The sequence below is a fragment of the Xylaria bambusicola genome (assembly GCF_022495145.1).
Source record: "Xylaria bambusicola strain CBS 139988 unplaced genomic scaffold F5B22scaffold_15, whole genome shotgun sequence".
In the NCBI taxonomy this organism is placed as follows: Eukaryota; Fungi; Ascomycota; class Sordariomycetes; order Xylariales; family Xylariaceae; genus Xylaria; species Xylaria bambusicola.
In genome coordinates this window covers 607,869-625,028 of record NW_025953568.1, presented here as the reverse complement: position 1 = coordinate 625,028, position 17,160 = coordinate 607,869, and the positions used below count along the sequence as shown (strand labels likewise).

Sequence of the window (17,160 nt, the reverse complement as noted above, 5' to 3'; positions counted from 1 at the left end):
TCATACAACTATAGTTGGTCATTTTATCGTGAATAGCATCAAGTTCCAACCCAGATCTCTGCCCTTGTTATACTCGCACTTTTGGCCTGATGAATTTTCGAGAGGCAACATTCAGAAATTGGACAGAGTGGCCCTTGGATAGATATGTCTGGGTAGAGCTCTATCAGTAGATGGAAGTATTGCTGAGCAGCTTTTCTTTTGCTATTATTGGCTGTTGCCTGCTTGAACTGGAATCTTCGAACACATATTCTGTGGAGTGCACGCCCAAAAGTCCAATACTGGTGCCATGAGATGGTATCTTCACTCCTAAAACGTAGCACCCAATTACATCTCGAATCTAGCATCGATGGCATCGTAATAAACTAAACTTCTATCTAGTCATCGACATCCATACTGGCTGGGGCTGAGCATCGTACCAGAGTCTTGACAGTTGAATTTGGACATCGATACCGAGGCCAACAACTAAGCACCCAAATCATAAATATCGTCTTCAAGACAACAGATAGGCCTCTATCATTGATCATAGTCGTAATAATCCTTCCATCTCAATCCAGGTTTATGTGGAGTTTCTCGCGGCTAACCTCCTACCGTAGATCCGCGATTCGAGTTATTAATGGCAAGCAGGACTCTCGAATCCTTATCGAAGCATCTTACCCAAGCTCATGAAATGCAAGTACCTTATATAGAAACCTCATCCAATCTATCCAAAGGTTGAGATACTAGTCTCGTCAGACCTAGTCTTGAAGGCACGAGTAATTCCGAGATAGTAAACTTACCAGTAATTCATAAATATGAAGAACCCTTCATCACACTCTTACTGATTAAATCGGCCTGTCACCAACGACGTCGCTGATGTGCCCAACTCCTCGACATATATGCCGCTCATAACAGATAATTAATGTCCATTTAGCCTATGCTGACGTCAGAATCCCCTCATCTCGATACTATATACCCCAGTATTCCCCGTAACATGGCCTTCGAACGGCGGAAGGGTATGGTTGAAAAAGAAACGCTGGATCATCAAAGATAATTCCCGTATGAGCTGAGATTTCATTTGTTCTGTTGCGAAGTTTTGTATAAGATTTTCGCTGTGTTCACTGTTATAATGAGTTCAACCTCAACTAGTGAGCAGAATGAGGGGCAGCATGCCCGACGTGATAGAAAGCTTCACATCGTGATAGTAAGTACCGATTTCTATATCAAGACGCAAACCTCATCTCACTTAAACCTTATGTTTAATAATTCAGGTGGGAGGATCACTAGGAGGCCTCGCAGCAGGCCTAGCATTAAAAGCGCTCGGACACGACACCACAATCCTCGAGCGCAACCCAAAGCCGCTCCTCCAGGACCAAGGGGCAGGAATCGTCGCGGGAGGTGATACCCTAGACTTCTTCGCTCGCTATAATCGCTGCGACAGACCCGTAGCGATACCTTCGCATGGACGGCAGTACCTCGACCGCGAAGGCAACATCGTGCACAGGGAGGAGGATGAGCAGAGCACGACATCCTGGGATTTAGCGTACTACCTCATGCGCGCCAACTACGACGGGTTAAAGAGCGCATACTGCGACGTCCCCAGTCCAGTCGCCGGACACGGGAAAGCCGTGCACATGCACGACCGGAACGTCACAAATATCGAAGAAGAGACCAGCGATAACGAGGCAGGAGGGATCCGAGTATTCTGGCGAAGCAGCCGCGACGAACGCGGCTCGCTGCACGCAGACATCGTCGTGGGCGCCGACGGACCGAGCTCCACGATCCGCAACATCGTGCAGCCGCACACGGAGCGGAAATACGCAGGATACTGCGCGCTACGCGGGACGCTCGTCGAAGGCGCCGCGAGCGAAGAAACGCGCGCCATCCTGCGCGAACGGCTCACTTTCTTCCACTGCCCGGGCGCGCAAGTCCTAACGTATCTCATCCCCGGGGCGAACGGCGCCGTCGAGTCCGGCAAGCGATACATCAATTTCGTGTACTACGCGAACTTCCCCGCGGGGTCGCCGGAGCTAGAGGAGATCATGACGGACCGCGAGGGGCGCCGGCGCGCGATCACGATGCCGCCGGGCATGATCAGCCCTTCGGCATGGGCGAAGCAGCGCGCTGTCGCGCGGGCGCGGCTGCCGCCGCAGTTCGCGGAGGTCGTGTGCGGGGCCGCGAAGCCGTTCGTGCAGGCCATCACGGACGTGCTCAGCCCGGAGCACGAGTACTGGGGCGGGAAGGTTGTGTTGCTCGGGGACGCGCTGGCGGGGTTCAGACCGCATACGGTGGCGTCGACGTCGCAGGCCGCGTTCGACGCGATGATCTTCGCTGACTATCTGGCTGGCAGGGTGAGCAGGGAGGAGTGGAAGAGGGAGACGCTTGGGTTCGCGCGGTGGATACATAGACGGGGCGTGGATATGGGCGAGCATAGCCAGTTCATGGATTTGCCCCTTGAGGACCACATTCATGATCGGAATGTCGCTTCGAGGCCGAGGCAGGAGGAGGTGTATCCGGAGTGGGCGACGAAGTTCTGAGAGTAGGCGATATGATAGGCGTGGTCACGTTGATGTTAAATTCCTAGTTGGAGGTCAGTGACTAGAGCGGCCACAGCACGGTTTGGATAGAGTCACTTTCTTATTGTAAGGTCAAGTCGAGGACCATCGTCTCCTTCTCGACTCTCATGATATATCCTAGTCATCGTGCTTTACAGCTCTCAGTAAAACCTTCCGTATAATGCTAGTTGCCGTTCAAATCCAAAAGACAGAAGGAGATACATACCCATACGAACTTCAGCCTTGATCCGAACACCCTATCCATTTCACACCGTCAAAGTCACAGCGAGGCATAGTGGCATTAATTTCACCGAGACGATATTTTGACAGCTAGTCTGAAAATTTACATGTTAGCCACGATCCAACAAATTAAATGCCCATTCATCTATTTGTCTCCAATACTATCCAGGCACTAGTAGGGTGAAAGAAGAAATATGTGAGGAGCTTGGGGCTAGATTTTCAGTAAGTTTAGCATTGACGAGGTACGAGCTTATTTATGTGGAGGTGTGTAAAACTACAATGACAGTATAATCTTTTCGAAATATCTGGCTCTCTTAGATTAATGGCTCTACTAGGTAGCTATGCTAGTAACCTGGTGGTGTCCAACATAATCTAAGATATTGCATCTCCACATCAACAGCACCCGTCTCAGCTTGCAGCTTAGGCTGCGTGAGGCTCCTTATCTATGTCCGCGAGCTCCTTGAGAACCGCAGCTTTCGTCGCGATTTTCTTCATTTGCGTATCTTCCAACTTTTCGCCGCCAGCGAGACGCATCTCAAGATCCTCGATCGCACGAATCTTCTTCTGGAGGCCTCGTAGCTTCTTTGAGGCGGGGTTTTGACTGCCAGGAGACAGTAGAGAGTCCGCGTTTGGCGCCTGCGCTGTATTCACCGGGTGCGGAGCTCCAGCATGCTGGCCGTTTTGTTGGGTATTGCTGCGATTGCGCCCGGGGTTGTTACCCCCATGAGCGTTGTGTCGCGATCGACTTCGGTGATGCCTCTGGTGGTTCTGCTGGTTACCACGACGCTCAGGGCTCCGTCCCTCATTTCCAGAGCTAAGACCATGCTCCTGAGTGGGAGGTGCCAAGCCACCGGTTCCCGTTGGACCATCACCTTCCTTAGTCTTCTTGTTATTCCGTTTCTTCTTATTCTTCAACGCGGTCTTGGACAGACCTTCATCACCTGCGGCTCCAGGTACTTGCGTCGACGCAGCACCGGGAACGATGCGCGAAGTTTGGTCGGTCAAGTCTGCGCCGGGGACCTGACGACGCGCCCTCCCAAATCCGTTTGGCCCGATGTTAGGGTTGCCGTTGCTCATTACGTGAGCCGCACCGCCCTCATCTTCACGTCGGAAATGAAGAGGCGTGGACATGCCTCGGGCACCAGGAGGCCGATACGCGCCAACTGGCTTGGATGGCGTCTTGACTGTGCCCAAGTATGCTAGACCAGAGGCGTGTGGGGTGGGAACCGGGTTCAAGGGGTCGCCACGAGGCAAGTTTTCAGGCGGGCATGGTCTCCACGATACATTATACAGCTCAACCATGTCCTCATGATACATGATCCCGCCGCCAACGTGCCACAGCTTCACGCCATTGTCAACGCGCAAGCGGGGAGATGTTGTCGCAGTCATGATGTAACGGCTGTCAGGGCTCCACTGACAAACGCTAGGATTACCACTTTCAATGGTGCAAATCTTCTTAAAATCCTTCTCCAAGTCATACACATCGATCTGACCAGCCAAGTTACCGAAACCAGCAACGAGGGCGAACCGACCGGTGGGAGAGAAAATGATGGTGTTGCGAGGCCCGAGGGGGAACGAGTGGGTGGCGACGGCCCGATGGTTAAAGATGGTAGTCTTTGCAGGCATATAACCGTAAATGACTCCAAACTCCTTTCCATTCGGTGACCAAGACACATCGTGGATGGGCCCCTCCTTGTCAAGAGTGATGCGAGCATCAAGAGAACCATTCGCACTGAGCAGGTAGAGTGTTGTCTCGCCATAGTAACTCTTGTTCGATTTATCCACGTCTGTTTGTGCCAGCACAATCAGACTCGTGCCCAGGCTGTTCCACTTCAGTTGCACCTTATCACCCTTGAAGAAAGTTTTCTGGGATATCGGCGCATTAAATTGTGGGACGTTGAAAACTTTGACTGCAGCTGGTTGACCCTAGAGTCAGAGTTAGCAGTAGTATTTACAGAAATTCAGTTTCACGAGCACGTTCAGAAAACGCAGGAGGCAATGAGGTAACATACCTTTCGTTCGGGAATGAAAACAGCAACGTTGTAGCTCTGTCCGGGGGCAATAGCAAAGTCTGTTACTCCTTCGGCCCGCAGTTTGTTCCAGACAGTTGTCAAATCGTCGCTACTGTAGAATTGAACTTCATTCGTCACTAGACGGGCACAGAACTTCTCGTCAGAAGTGTATTGGAGGTTCCATCCAGTTTGTGACTTCTGAACGAAGCGTCCCATCGGCTGCTTATCGCTGCCGTCCGTAGTTTCATCGGCAACGCGCCAGATCTTCAAGTTCTTTGTAGCATCCCCATTCTCATCTTTCGCGGGCCGTTCCCAAGTGCTTAGATACGTGCCGCGGGGAGAAAATGCGACTTCGTAAACATTGGCAACGATGAGGGTGGTGAGAATATGGCCAGCAGAAGCATCTACAACGCAGACACGTTCGTTGGTTGCCCAAGCGAAGAACCGACCGCAGGGCGAATACACGCAACACCTCAAATTCCCCTCGGGCTTGACAAACCCAGAGACGGGCGTGTAGACGGGGGCAGCGTCGGTGATGCCGATTTCCTTCTGGGTTCGATAGGCAAACTGCAACGGGGTCGCCATGACTAGTCAAAGTCACAGATACAACGTACGTTCGCAGTGTTGGGTTTCCTTCGTTTCTTGTCGTTGGATCGTCGTGTGGACGTAGCAAGACCTCTTAGATGTGAGGCGAGCGGTGATAGACGATAGTGGGTTCGATTCGGGAGCCTATTTCGGTTCTCGATGGATGATTGTTCGCCTGGACGGATCTCAAGGCAACTAAGTCTAGCCTGTCAGCTTTGTCCGACCGGGGAAATAAATTCAAGCCGTTATGTAGATATAGCAGGGGAACCGCTAACTGTGTCCCATAGCAACACGATAAGGGGATGCGTTCTACGCTGTAGAGATGACCAACAGGTTCGCAAACGCAGCGCAGTGTGATGATGCCGGATGTGGTACCAACGCTGTTCGACTGTTGGTTTCAGACAAACACGGGGCCGATACAACAGTGGCGATGCTAGAAGAACAACGGACAACAGACAACATACACCCAACACCAAACACCAGTGGCGGGGGAGGAACAGGATATGGGGCAGGGAACGGGATTGGAACGGAATCGGAGTCACACGGTACCTTATCACAACGGCAAGAAAGAATAGAAAAGGGAAATCGACAGGCCACCCAGACCAAGAGGGCGATTGACAGAGGATGGTGGTGGGTAGACCAGACGTGTCGTGACGGAGCGTGCGAGGGGAGGGGGGGGCTGAAGAAAGAAAAGAAAGAGAAAGGAGTGAAAGAAGTGTGATGTAGCGACCGTGTGTCATGGTCGGTAAGTTAAAATTTTTTTTTTTTGTCCCCTTCTTCGCCATAGCCCATGCCCTGTCGCGCCTGTTGCGGCCCCTGTCCGAGAATTTCTAGCGCATGTCGATGCCCGCCCAGTGAGCGCCGTACTCGCTCAGTAGCCCCAACGGCTGCTGGCAGGGCTTTCGCGCGTCAGATTGGGGGATTGTACATACCAGGTACTTTGCTGCCGATGTACTTACAGCAGATAGTGCCTACCGAGTACCTAGTTAGGTAGGTACACCTAAAGTACCTATCCAACCTTACGTAAATCAATCGTACTCTATTTGCCCCGCCGAATTTCAAAGTGGACAATAATTCTGCGTCACAAAAGATATTGTAGAGGCTCTTCTCAGCCTCAAATTCGTAGTCTAGGTATGTAGTTATTGGTTACCTACCTACGTACATGGCAAGTATTGATATTCGCTTCACAGCTTGGGGGCGCAGGGGGCGGCGCATTTGGGGCGAGTCTGGGCGAGCTCTGGGGGCGAGGTCATAGTAGGTACCTACCAGGCTGGGCTAGTGCACCCCCAATGGTGTGGCTTATCGGCATTTGTCGCCAGGGATCATGACAGAGATGCGCTCTACACTTTTCAAGGTTGCTTATTCGAACTTCATTTCATCAAGCTGGCCTCTATGTTGCAGAGTCAAGGATACCGAGGCGAGCGACGATACCAAGCGACCAAAGACACCGTCTCATGGCCCAAACCTATAAAATGGACCCCATAGTTCCTGCACTTTCGGTCTATTCTGGTCTATCTGCTCCTCTCTTTCGTTCTCGATCTTTCTAACATGACCAAGTATAGCGCCTTGGCACTCGGCACCGCCGACTCCTCCTACAGACGCGCGTTCCTAATGCTTTGAGGATTGAAGCAACCTGTTATTATATCAGAGTTAATAAACAACTTTTGAGTTCTTCAGAAAACTTTGGTTCAGCCCGGGAAACTTGAAACTGCATAATCCTGTGTTCTCTATAGACTTTGGGGGAAAGTGAACAAGCAAGATTTGCTTGCGTGTCACTTGCAATACCTAGGTACGTACTCATAAAATCATAATATATATGCGAAGAACGGGGAGGTATCTAAATCTGAAACGTATGTAGCTAAAGTAGATTTATGATATGACTACTCATGAATATATGCCACATGTTCAAGAATAGTGCTCCTACCTAGACGCCGCCCCAAGTTGCCGTTTGCGGCACGTCCCTCGGTTCTGCGTGCGTAGTCAGATCCCAACTCCATCGACAGCTCCTGCGGATGAAGTCTTGGCTCTTTATTGCTGTATGGGATTGAAGGTGCTGGGATATTACGTCAATTGATCTTTGGATGTTTCATATAGACGCTAGTAAGTCCGACTATCTTGTGAGACGTCTGGCCTAAAATTATTCATGCCTACATATGCATCAACGGAGTATCATCGAAACTCCTACTCCGCGTGCCTGAACAGCTCAACAAATAATTCAGTGGAAGTCTCAAGTTAGCTATGCAACTTGTGACAGTTGACAGTCCCAACTTGTGGGACGTGTCTTATTTTACTACTATGATCAGTTTAGATGGTCACCTTTCATTCGACAATTATTCGTGTAAGGGGCGGCTGTTCGAAACAAGGTTCATTATCCGAAGCCTCACTTGACTTTGAAACCTCTAAAATCATAGGTTCGTGTAGGCAGAAGGTGAGCACCAACCAAAGCCAAAAAAAAAAAAAAATCATATAGTTACCACTACTAAGGACCAAATCCAGCATGTTACACACTTCACTTGCTAGGTCGTGATTCATTTCATCACCATACTGAACGTTATATATTTGAACACAGATTAAATCAGCATTCGTCGTGATAACACTTGTCTTGGGGTAATAGGTAACCATCCTCGCCAACGTCCGGCGGGAACTCATGGAATATTTGCCACACCTATTCGTTGCACAAACGCTGCCCGCTAGTACCTACATATTCATGCGGCGACAACGGGCTGCTTCAAGCTCTAGGTGCCATAATATCATCTGAGGACGGCTCTAGAGAGTGTTCCTCTATCATTGCTAGAGGAACATTCAATACCGCGAATCCCATAGAAGATACCCTAAGGATAATGCCGGTATGCAACTGCATGTAGTTACGATGATTGTGGTGAGATGATCGACTGCTTTGAGGACTAACTTGGGAAAGCAGTCCCTTCTACAAGAGAGCTCGTGCTAGGTATGATTTCCTTGGGATTTGTTGCTACTTCCTATATGGAGCACCCTGAGGCCATTGCCACCTTCCGTAGGTCATAAACACGTCTTGTCGAGAGGTGGCGGCGAACCTGTACTTCAATCTTTACCCACGCCTGTCTTTCCCAGTTCACACATCCATCCATCGTGTTGTTTTTCTCTTCAGCCAATACCCATTCTTGCTCGTTCAACTAAACATAAAGGGTTACATATCACCATTAGGATTGGGCCTGGTAGCATTACTCCGTTCTTCTTAACGTACGCCCACGTTCATTCAACGCAATGGTATCACCAAAGAAGGTCTGGCCGTCTGCCTACGTGCAGCTTTTACCTACTCCTCACTGACTTGCATTCAGCGTCGTGTCGGGGACGACACACCGGACCGCTCTAGCAGCCCGCGCAAAAGACGTTCAATCACACAGCCGAGTCCTCGGAAAGGAAAAGTGACTGTAGAGGCACCCGAGTGCAGCTTAGACATCAATTCATGGGGAGTGTTGATCAAGAAGTGTTTGACGTATGTCTCGCTCCCGAAAAGCACACTGGTCGCAACTAAAAAAAAATCTTAGCAAGCGACCACATCCCACAATGTTCGAAGTACGAAAGCCCTGTTATCCTATCACACCATTAGCACGACAGCTTACTTTGGTAGATGTCCATGAATCTGTCATATTTTCGAAAGATCATCGCCAACGCCACAGGAGTTGTAACAATTCCAGTTGGTACGTGAAGACAATTCCACCCTGACTTGGCGAGGAACGCCTTCATTTTCTGACATGCCCCGAGAATTTTATGCGAACACTCCGGTGGTAGTGGCCCGGCTGTCTCAGGCTGCTGCCAAGGTGCTCGTGGGGATATCAGCTATCCGAAAGAACCGCAATGAATTTGAAAAGGCAGTCATCATTTTCTTTCCTCCGGAAAAGAAAGCAGAAGTTTGGGTCACTTCGTAGAGACCCTCTTAGGCACGCCACTTCTCGAGGCGGTTATGAGTATCACTGCTGGCGTGTATTGGCTATGCCTTGATGTTGGGCAGGCGAGATGGCTATGGGATATCGTCCCAAAGGTTCTGTTACCCACTATCCTCCGTGTAGGCTTGTCCCATGAGCCAAAGTAATAGGTGGAAGTAGAGTAACAGTGAGCAGCTTTTGTCTAGGCTTCTTTAGAATAAATATGATTTGTCATTTTCAATAGCACTGTTGTGGTTGTTAGCAAAAGGATCTTGACCGATCATAGCAATGATTTAGCCGAGCAGTAGACTATTTATCACGGGCACCGTTATGGATTTGAAAAGACCACATTTGATCAAGAAAGATGACTGACCTCTCAGTAGATGCAATGACGTCATCGATAAATGCTGGTAGTTCAGTCTAGATAATCGTGAGTATCGCATGCTTGTTAACTTTAATTCCTCTCAAAACCTCAGGTCGAAGAAACATCTTTCATAGGTTCTTTTATTCGTAATCCATTGCAGTGTAAATCCAGATGCAATGCATCGCTGAATGTTACTTCGTAAGTGTGTCAAATGAGCAGTCCGATGTCGGAGCAGCCCTCGACTTAAGCATGCGCCTTGCATACTGTTGGACGACGTGCTGAAACCGCTAGGTATTTAGGTTATGGTGATTCTATTTCTTGCAGAAACCTGGCAGAAGAGTAGCAAATTCATCAAGCCACTGGCCAGGCAGTTATACGGTAACTCCTACATCCATATAGTATGACTTTTGTGAGAGCTGCTCTGCTGCGATAGAATTACATTGGAGGGTGATGCTAACCGCTCGAGTGCCTAAAACCTGATGGCTATACAGAGAGGACAGAGGGCTACACTCGTGACCCAGGTATTGAAACAACTGCGCTACTCTGACACTGACATCAAGACGCTGACCGATAGATAACTTCTATTGACACGGCCAATCTACTTTCCTGAGCACTCAAGTGGCCATGATGCTTCTTCCCCCATCCATCGTGATCCGCGCTCTCATTACAACTCTCAAGACACGATGCGCCAGTTTCTTTGGTGTGACCTTAGAGCCTTGCTTCTCGAGTGAAACGATGGCACTAGGAGCAAATACTAATGCCTCGCCCGTGCGTAGCTCAACTATCTGCGAGAAGAGGTCAAGGATGGGATCATCCGATGATACCGCAATCCCGCGTAGACCATGACGATTGGCTTCGTCGTCGTCGTCGTCGTCGTCAATTCCCATATTGTCCAATTTGTTCGTCAATTTGGAAACTTTAGAGATGCCTGCTAGATGTTTTGTCAAGACATTAAGCCAGTCGGGCGAGCTGAAGCGATGCACGATCGTAATGCTGCATAGGTCTAGAAGCTTGGGGGAGATCGTGGGCTCTTGCGTGGAGATGATGATACGGGCGCCGAGATGACGCTGGAATCGGATCGCTGCGAGTAAGCTGTTTGTCAAGACCTCGCAGTCGGATGTGTCGCCCATGTATCGATGAGCTTCGTCTAACGCGATGATGCGTCCTAGAGAGTTTTCTTGGGCAAGGAATATAGACAAACATATGTTGAAAAGGGCACATGCCATCGAGGTGGTGACACATGGGCATGATAGATCAACGATAATGAGTTCTCCAGCCTTGAATTCGCTGATTAGTATGAAAAAGGGAATGTGTTAAGAGTACGAGAAGAGCACATCAAAGCTGATAACTTACTTTGGGCGTCCAGTCGGTCCCAGCATGTACGGCATATTGTGTAGAATTTCCCCAAGCGAGTGGCTTGACCTGCTCAGCGACCATGAAGCTCTGCAGCGTGTCGAGGCGTTGCCGCAGACCACGTTTCTGATCAGGGCTTAACGGCTCGTCTTCAAGTTTAGTGATAAATTCACGGTAGTTGAAACAGCCCGCTTTATCCTGCTGTCTGAGGCGCATATCTCTCAGTATCCTTTGAACTACTGATGCGTACAGCGGTTGCGTACGGTCGAATACCATGAGCTCCATCATGCGCCTCGTGTTGAGGTCGGACTGGTCTAGGCGCAGAGCTTCGACCGTGACGTTCTGGAGTTGGCCGTAGGACTCCTACATTGCATTAGAAGTTGAAACATAGAAGAGAGAGGACTGGAGTTACCTTGATTGCTCTGAGATTTGTAGGTGAGCATAGAACTCTCACGCTGATTCCAGGGTCGCTGCCTAAGTATGCGGCCTCACAGGGATTAACGCGCCAGTCCGACGCGTAATCGTCGTAATGAAAGACAATTCCTGTCAATGGATGAGGGAGACGCCCTAACTTGTCCGACTGTATCAAGCAATTCTCGAGAATGCAAGACAGACTGTGGCTCTTGCCTGATCCTTGGCTGCCACATATGAACACGCTGGCAGGCGTCGCAACATTATAGAAGATTCGAGGATCTTCAGGCGATGTCTCCTGGAGGCTGCGCACATCTCCGGCCAGTAGTCCATATTGCGAGAAAGCGGCTGTTGAAGTTGACACGCCTAAGTGCTGCGCGTGTTGCAAGACGGAGGGCGTGAATAAAGGGGCTGTGTTGATCTCGCCCAGTTCATCGATGCTTGTTTGTTGAATCAGTAAGCTTAACTGCTGATTCTTAATCTTATCCTGCTGCTCTTCGCAGTTGCAAGCATCATTGTCAGAAAGATCCGAGCTTGTGGAATCATCAAACTCAATTTGTCTAGGCATTTTGCTTGCCAATGAGAGAAGAGGTATGTTGGAGATGTAATTAAATGGTAGTGACTGAGATCGGATGGCCGGGTAGCCTGAGGTGAATGGCGTTCAATCAATATATACACGCTTGGAAATGTTGGCCATGGCACAAGGAAGAACGTAGAAGTAAATGGTCGTGGGCCGAAAGACCGTGTCGGTTCCGGATAATGCAATTCACAGCACAAGCTTCAGTTTTCACGGAATGGTGCATCTCAGTAATATCGGGAGTTTGCTGTTTATATATCGAAGACAAACAGTCAGGGAATGAAGATATTCGACCCATGTTTGCTGAGCAAGGGAGCGAGCAATACTGCAATATTGTACGCTGTACATTGGTTACTCAGTCGGCTCACTGTTGCGACCCTAGGATCATTAATTTATTACGAACAATTATTGTACAATGACTTGATATTCTATACAAACCCTTGTGCGAGAGCACCTATATGACAACTCACTATGTTTGAGTGAACAGATTACATCCCTGCAGCAGCAAGATGCCGAGGAGGTAGAAGAGAGCAAACGGAGGGCTACAAACGGAGGCTGCTTCGCTTGTAGTTCGTATCCCGCAAGCGCGCGAGCAACAATATTTGATGATCCAGGCTTTAAAGATTGCATGGGTATTGTTCGACATAAGGCGCAGCGTGCACTCGACTTACCTCGGTGATCTGACAGGGACGCTGTAGCCGCCCATTCTTCCCAGTCTATCACATGTGGTCAACCCGTTTGATTGCAGATTCTTGTGCGCTAATACGTACTTGAACAAGCAGATCACCCTGTGAATGGCAGTCCAATGGCTTCTATGTTCGACGCTTCTCTCAGATTTCCGAGTGAATGACTTAGATGTCTCTGTTCTGCCACTTCTGAACCAGTCCAGAACGATCTCGAAGTATACTGAAAGATACACAACGAGTAGCACTCGAGTAATTTCAAGACTCCAAAAATATTTGCCAACTAAACAAGAGAACCTATTACCTTGAGGACTAGTGCCGCTGTGCCATTCGAGCTCTTCGCCGCGACCATTGCAGCCGCGGCCACACAACGGCGCCCATCCCGCGTGCCACAGACAATGTCAATCACCTTGCCTAGGCCAATATCGCCAGCTATATATTAAGGTTGGAATGTAAATAATAGGAGACTTCAACCCGTCAGACATGGTGAGCTCTTTCATGAAGTAACGATCCAGAAGTGGGTGTTGGCAGCCACTCCGTGATAGGCGGAGCAATATCCCTTTTAGTTTCTTTTGGAGGCAGTGTCGTATAATCATAGCTTTTCTCTATATTAGTAAGCGGTCAGAGTGTTATGAACGGTAGTGTTCTGCTTCCATCACAAATGCACTACTCCTGGTTTGTCCCCTGGTCAAGATCTTGGAGCTGCTGCCAGCAAGATAGCTTTGGTGTAGGCGAAGGGCTGTTGCTGGTAGATGATATTAAGCTGTTGGTGTACGGGGTGCTCATGGTAGGACTGGCACTAGATGGTGTACTTGTTGATTGAGCAATGCTCTGCGGCGTGCTGAGAATAGGATAACTCTATGTAAGTGATACCTTTTCCCATGGGCCTGAATACGAAAACGTTAAAACGGGGGTTGAGCTATGAAACTTGTAAGATGAAGTAGAGCTGCTTCTCTTCATATGTCGGTGCATCTATCTACGAATCACTGGACTCCCTTGCTTCCTTAACAAGTTCCCACTGCCATTTGACCACACCTTAGCTAAATCTGCCACAATCCTCATTGCCTTGTCGCTAATTCTATCGTTATATTCATTATTAACACCCAACTCTTCTACAGGCTCAATAGGGTCGGAGAGAATAATCCGAGAGAAGCTCACACCTAAAGCTAAGGCAATAGTTTGGCATGATGGTGACTTTGTACCTATGCTGCAAGCTGCTACTCTCCCTGGTTCCTTGATGATCTCATTGGTTCGTATGTCCTTTTTAAAGCCATAAGTTGCAACAACTGAGCCTCTAGAATATAGTTTTTGTTGATCATCGTGATTGATTTGTGCTTTGTCTTAACTTTCGTAATTGAAGTATATGCCATCCTCGGCATGGTAAAGAATGGAACCTTCGGCGCCTCTAACACCTTCTTCTCTCCGGAACGGGGCCATATCTTGGCCAACGATCATTAAGTTATTTATGTAGATTTAAGAATCGATGAGATCAGCTAGGTAACTGGCGAATGTGATACAACGCGAAATGATTAAAGGAGCGACCCTTCTAAAGGGCTATGAATGTGTCTGTTCCCGGTGAAGCTATCACCGGCTCTTTCAAGTAAAAATAAATTCGGTTGTCTGAAATCAGAAGCAATTGATTCACCCACGGAATTCTTATTCATCATATACTACTCTAGAAACAAGACAAGGAAGGGCAGCTTATCTTCACCGATACCTAAACATCAACATCTGGGTGAACGAACAACCTTGCTTGGCGATGTATCTGGATTGGTTATCCAACCGTCAAGGACTTTAAAAAATCAATTTTCGATTTCCTTGACAAATTCCTGAATGATCTGAGCTGTGCCATCCGTACAGCTCAAATGAGGCGAATGGCCTGAGGGACATCGATACAATGTGAAATCCCCCGTCTTTTGAACCTGAAGGGCCACCATGCTCTCTTGATACTCTTTAGGCAATGCCTGATCACCCTCAAGTATTAGGTAGGCGCATGGTAACGCTTCATAAGCGTTGTTGGATAGCTTTGTTTTTAATACAGGAGATGCAGTAAGGGTGGCTAGCCATTTTTTGCTATTGTTGGTTCAAGATCGTTGAAAAAGAATTTCTCTGCGTTCTTTGGAGTAGCTAATCCTGCTTCTCCAAGCTTCTAGAATCGAACTTGTCAGTTGATAATAATAAGAAAATAATCAGAAAATCTGCTTTTCTTACGTGGAAATCCAGGAATGGAGGCACTGCAAAAGATCCATCATTCGGTTGGAAAAAACCGTGGATCGATTCACCCACTGGAATAACAAAAGCGCCAATATAGAGAATTCCAATGATTCCTCCAGCGAGACCTTGGTCTCTCCGTGTTGTTGCTTGCAACTCTGGCCGTGCTGCTTCGGTAGCAACCCAACCACCAGAAGAGTGCCCAATCATCAACACCCTTTTCCTCTGGTTCACCGACGGACCCAGGACACTCAGAATGGTTTCTGTATCTTCATGGCCCTGAGGATACCCCCCTTCAGGAGGTCCTCGGTCAAAGTCAGGATTATTGTCATCACCAACATTAAGCTTCTTGAGATCAGAGGTGGGCAACTGAGGGCAATGAGCATCAATGCCGATGGCCCTCAATGACTCCATCAGGGGTATATAAGGTGCTGGCGTGTGGTAGCAGCCATGGCAGAAAACAACAGCTACGTCTGATGCCGATGGAGACTCCATAGCAGTAGGTGCTGTTGAGGCTTGTTGATGTAATAGCTCAGAAAATCTCCCCCAAGCCCCCTTGGGCCGTGATGCCCCGCACATCTCACGCTTTACTGAAAAGGAGAGCAACAAGGCAACGTCAACCCAACAACTTCGGAGATGTATTGGGGGCGGGCTTAGGGTTGCCTCGAACAGGTCACCGCAGCCAACATGCATAAAAACCTTCTCCGACGTAGTGTCCGCAAATTGACATTCCTATTTGACAATGCAGTAAGGGGTTCTTATGCCACTTGCATACACATTCAACCCCACAGTCCAATATCCTGACTGTTGTTTCAGGGCGGCGTAGCGCCCTGAGGCTCTGGCATTGCCGGAATCGACGGCAATGTCCTCCATTCATCCTTGGCATACTAGACGGCGTTTCCTGAGAAGCCTGCTGATCTGTAAAGTGGAAAGTACTGTATAGTAAGGTGTCTGTTGGTATCTTACTGTCTGTTCTCCGACGTTGTTTTTCGAGCGCCAAGTTCCTGAAGCTTAGTCTAGGCTCTACCTAGCGGACTCATCCATGAAGAACGATGATATTGAAAAATAAAATGACCCTTAGATGAAACATGATGTTCGCTCACCGAACACATCAAAGTCGTCTGTGAGCCTCACTGCTACACGTACAGCCTCTGTGCTAGCTGAATATGCAGTTCGCCTTGCACTTCGGCCGTACGAAGGACCTTTGAAGGCTGTTCATGATCTTTCAAGACATGCAGGCAATATTGGACAATATTGGAAAGTGAGGTTATACAGACTTCGCTTCCTGAAACAGACCCCAGAGACCTAGGTGGTCTGGGCTGGTAGACCAGTTGTATATAGAGTCAAGTCAAGCCACCAACAGCCGAGAAGCAGTTGGTTGGTCAAGGACTAATGCAGCCCTAGTTGATTATTGTAATCAGAATCCTCAGTTCCAAGCCCAGTTCATCTGCCCTTGTTATACAAACAATGCCAGCTAAATATTATAAGCGGATTGCGGATCAAGTTGAGGCACATGTAGACCTAATTAGTGAGTCCAGTCCAGACCCTATCACAATCAACACCCTAATTTATTGCTTTGTGGTTGACTCCATGGGCGATTTTGGGGTTGGGCTAGACTTCGGCATGACGAAGAACAAGAAACTCACCGATGGCGCATTTTATATGCGATCTGCATTAACACTGTTTGGGCCGTTTGGCAAATAGTAGATAGGTCGACGATATGGGTAAGGGCTCAGTATTATTGATTTCTAGCCTTCCTAATACCATAAGAGCCTTATGCTTCCTTATATACCTGACTATTGAACCATCTCCACCCCTTTGGAGTGATTTCTGCCCTAGTGTTTCTTTGCCCCTGACATCGCGTGCGCGCGTGGCGCGGCGGCAGCCCTGAACTACGTCGACCTGAGCGTTGTTGAGGAGATGAAGACGTTTGAGGGCGAGAAGCTTGAGTACGCGTAGCGCCACGCGCGCTGGCATTGTATTTGCGTGCAAAGCCTTCAGGAAAGATGTGCCGCTGTCGAGGTGGTACGAGTACTTTGGTAACCTGCTTCCTGGTACCTGACGTGCATCACAACGAACAGCTTGCTCGCAGGGGGGCTGTTTATTCTCAAGAGTGTGACCTTGGTAGGACCACGGCGCTACCAGGCTCTACTTACGCCAAATAACCCCACCATAGCCTGCTTCTTCATACATGCAACATGCCCCCTTTTGACGCATTCAAATGTGATACGGAAGGATCGGCAGATCGACTAAGGCGGCCGCGGCGGCTCGCGCTCAGCTTCTGCGCA

The 17,160-nt window shown here is 48.8% G+C and overlaps 6 protein-coding genes across 6 annotated transcripts; 2 read left to right on the top strand and 4 right to left on the bottom strand.

The window, feature by feature from the left end:
• Positions 1-1,105: 1,105 nt before the first annotated feature.
• On the top strand, positions 1,106-2,513 carry F5B22DRAFT_645555 (uncharacterized protein; the record flags this gene model as incomplete). The annotated part of the gene is made up of 2 exons (XM_047978603.1): positions 1,106-1,180; positions 1,248-2,513. The coding sequence occupies 2 exons, from the start codon at positions 1,106-1,108 to the stop codon at positions 2,511-2,513; spliced, it is 1,341 nt and encodes a 446-aa protein (XP_047831955.1).
• Positions 2,514-2,955: 442 nt separating this feature from the next.
• On the bottom strand, positions 2,956-5,514 carry F5B22DRAFT_102296 (translation initiation factor eIF-2A). Its single transcript, XM_047968675.1, has 2 exons — positions 4,784-5,514; positions 2,956-4,697 (listed from the first exon to the last, which is right to left on the bottom strand). Exons 1-2 carry the CDS (start codon positions 5,366-5,368, stop codon positions 3,192-3,194), a joined length of 2,091 nt encoding a protein of 696 aa, XP_047831954.1. The 5' UTR covers positions 5,369-5,514; the 3' UTR covers positions 2,956-3,191.
• Positions 5,515-8,611: 3,097 nt separating this feature from the next.
• On the top strand, positions 8,612-9,276 carry F5B22DRAFT_645553 (uncharacterized protein; the record flags this gene model as incomplete). Its single annotated transcript, XM_047978602.1, has 5 exons — positions 8,612-8,629; positions 8,686-8,843; positions 8,896-8,923; positions 8,979-9,048; positions 9,113-9,276. The coding sequence occupies 5 exons, from the start codon at positions 8,612-8,614 to the stop codon at positions 9,274-9,276; spliced, it is 438 nt and encodes a 145-aa protein (XP_047831953.1).
• Positions 9,277-9,960: 684 nt separating this feature from the next.
• Positions 9,961-12,025, bottom strand: F5B22DRAFT_602706 (uncharacterized protein). Its single transcript, XM_047974684.1, has 2 exons — positions 10,991-12,025; positions 9,961-10,914 (listed from the first exon to the last, which is right to left on the bottom strand). Exons 1-2 carry the CDS (start codon positions 11,276-11,278, stop codon positions 10,252-10,254), a joined length of 951 nt encoding a protein of 316 aa, XP_047831951.1. The 5' UTR covers positions 11,279-12,025; the 3' UTR covers positions 9,961-10,251.
• On the bottom strand, positions 11,114-12,025 carry F5B22DRAFT_102206 (uncharacterized protein). Its single transcript, XM_047968674.1, has one exon. It carries the CDS (start codon positions 11,967-11,969, stop codon positions 11,364-11,366), a length of 606 nt encoding a protein of 201 aa, XP_047831952.1. The 5' UTR covers positions 11,970-12,025; the 3' UTR covers positions 11,114-11,363.
• Positions 12,026-14,130: 2,105 nt separating this feature from the next.
• F5B22DRAFT_654603 (alpha/beta-hydrolase) lies at positions 14,131-15,367 on the bottom strand (the record flags this gene model as incomplete). Its single annotated transcript, XM_047979815.1, has 2 exons — positions 14,131-14,734; positions 14,823-15,367. 2 exons carry the CDS (start codon positions 15,365-15,367, stop codon positions 14,464-14,466), a joined length of 816 nt encoding a protein of 271 aa, XP_047831950.1. The 3' UTR covers positions 14,131-14,463.
• Positions 15,368-17,160: the final 1,793 nt, after the last annotated feature.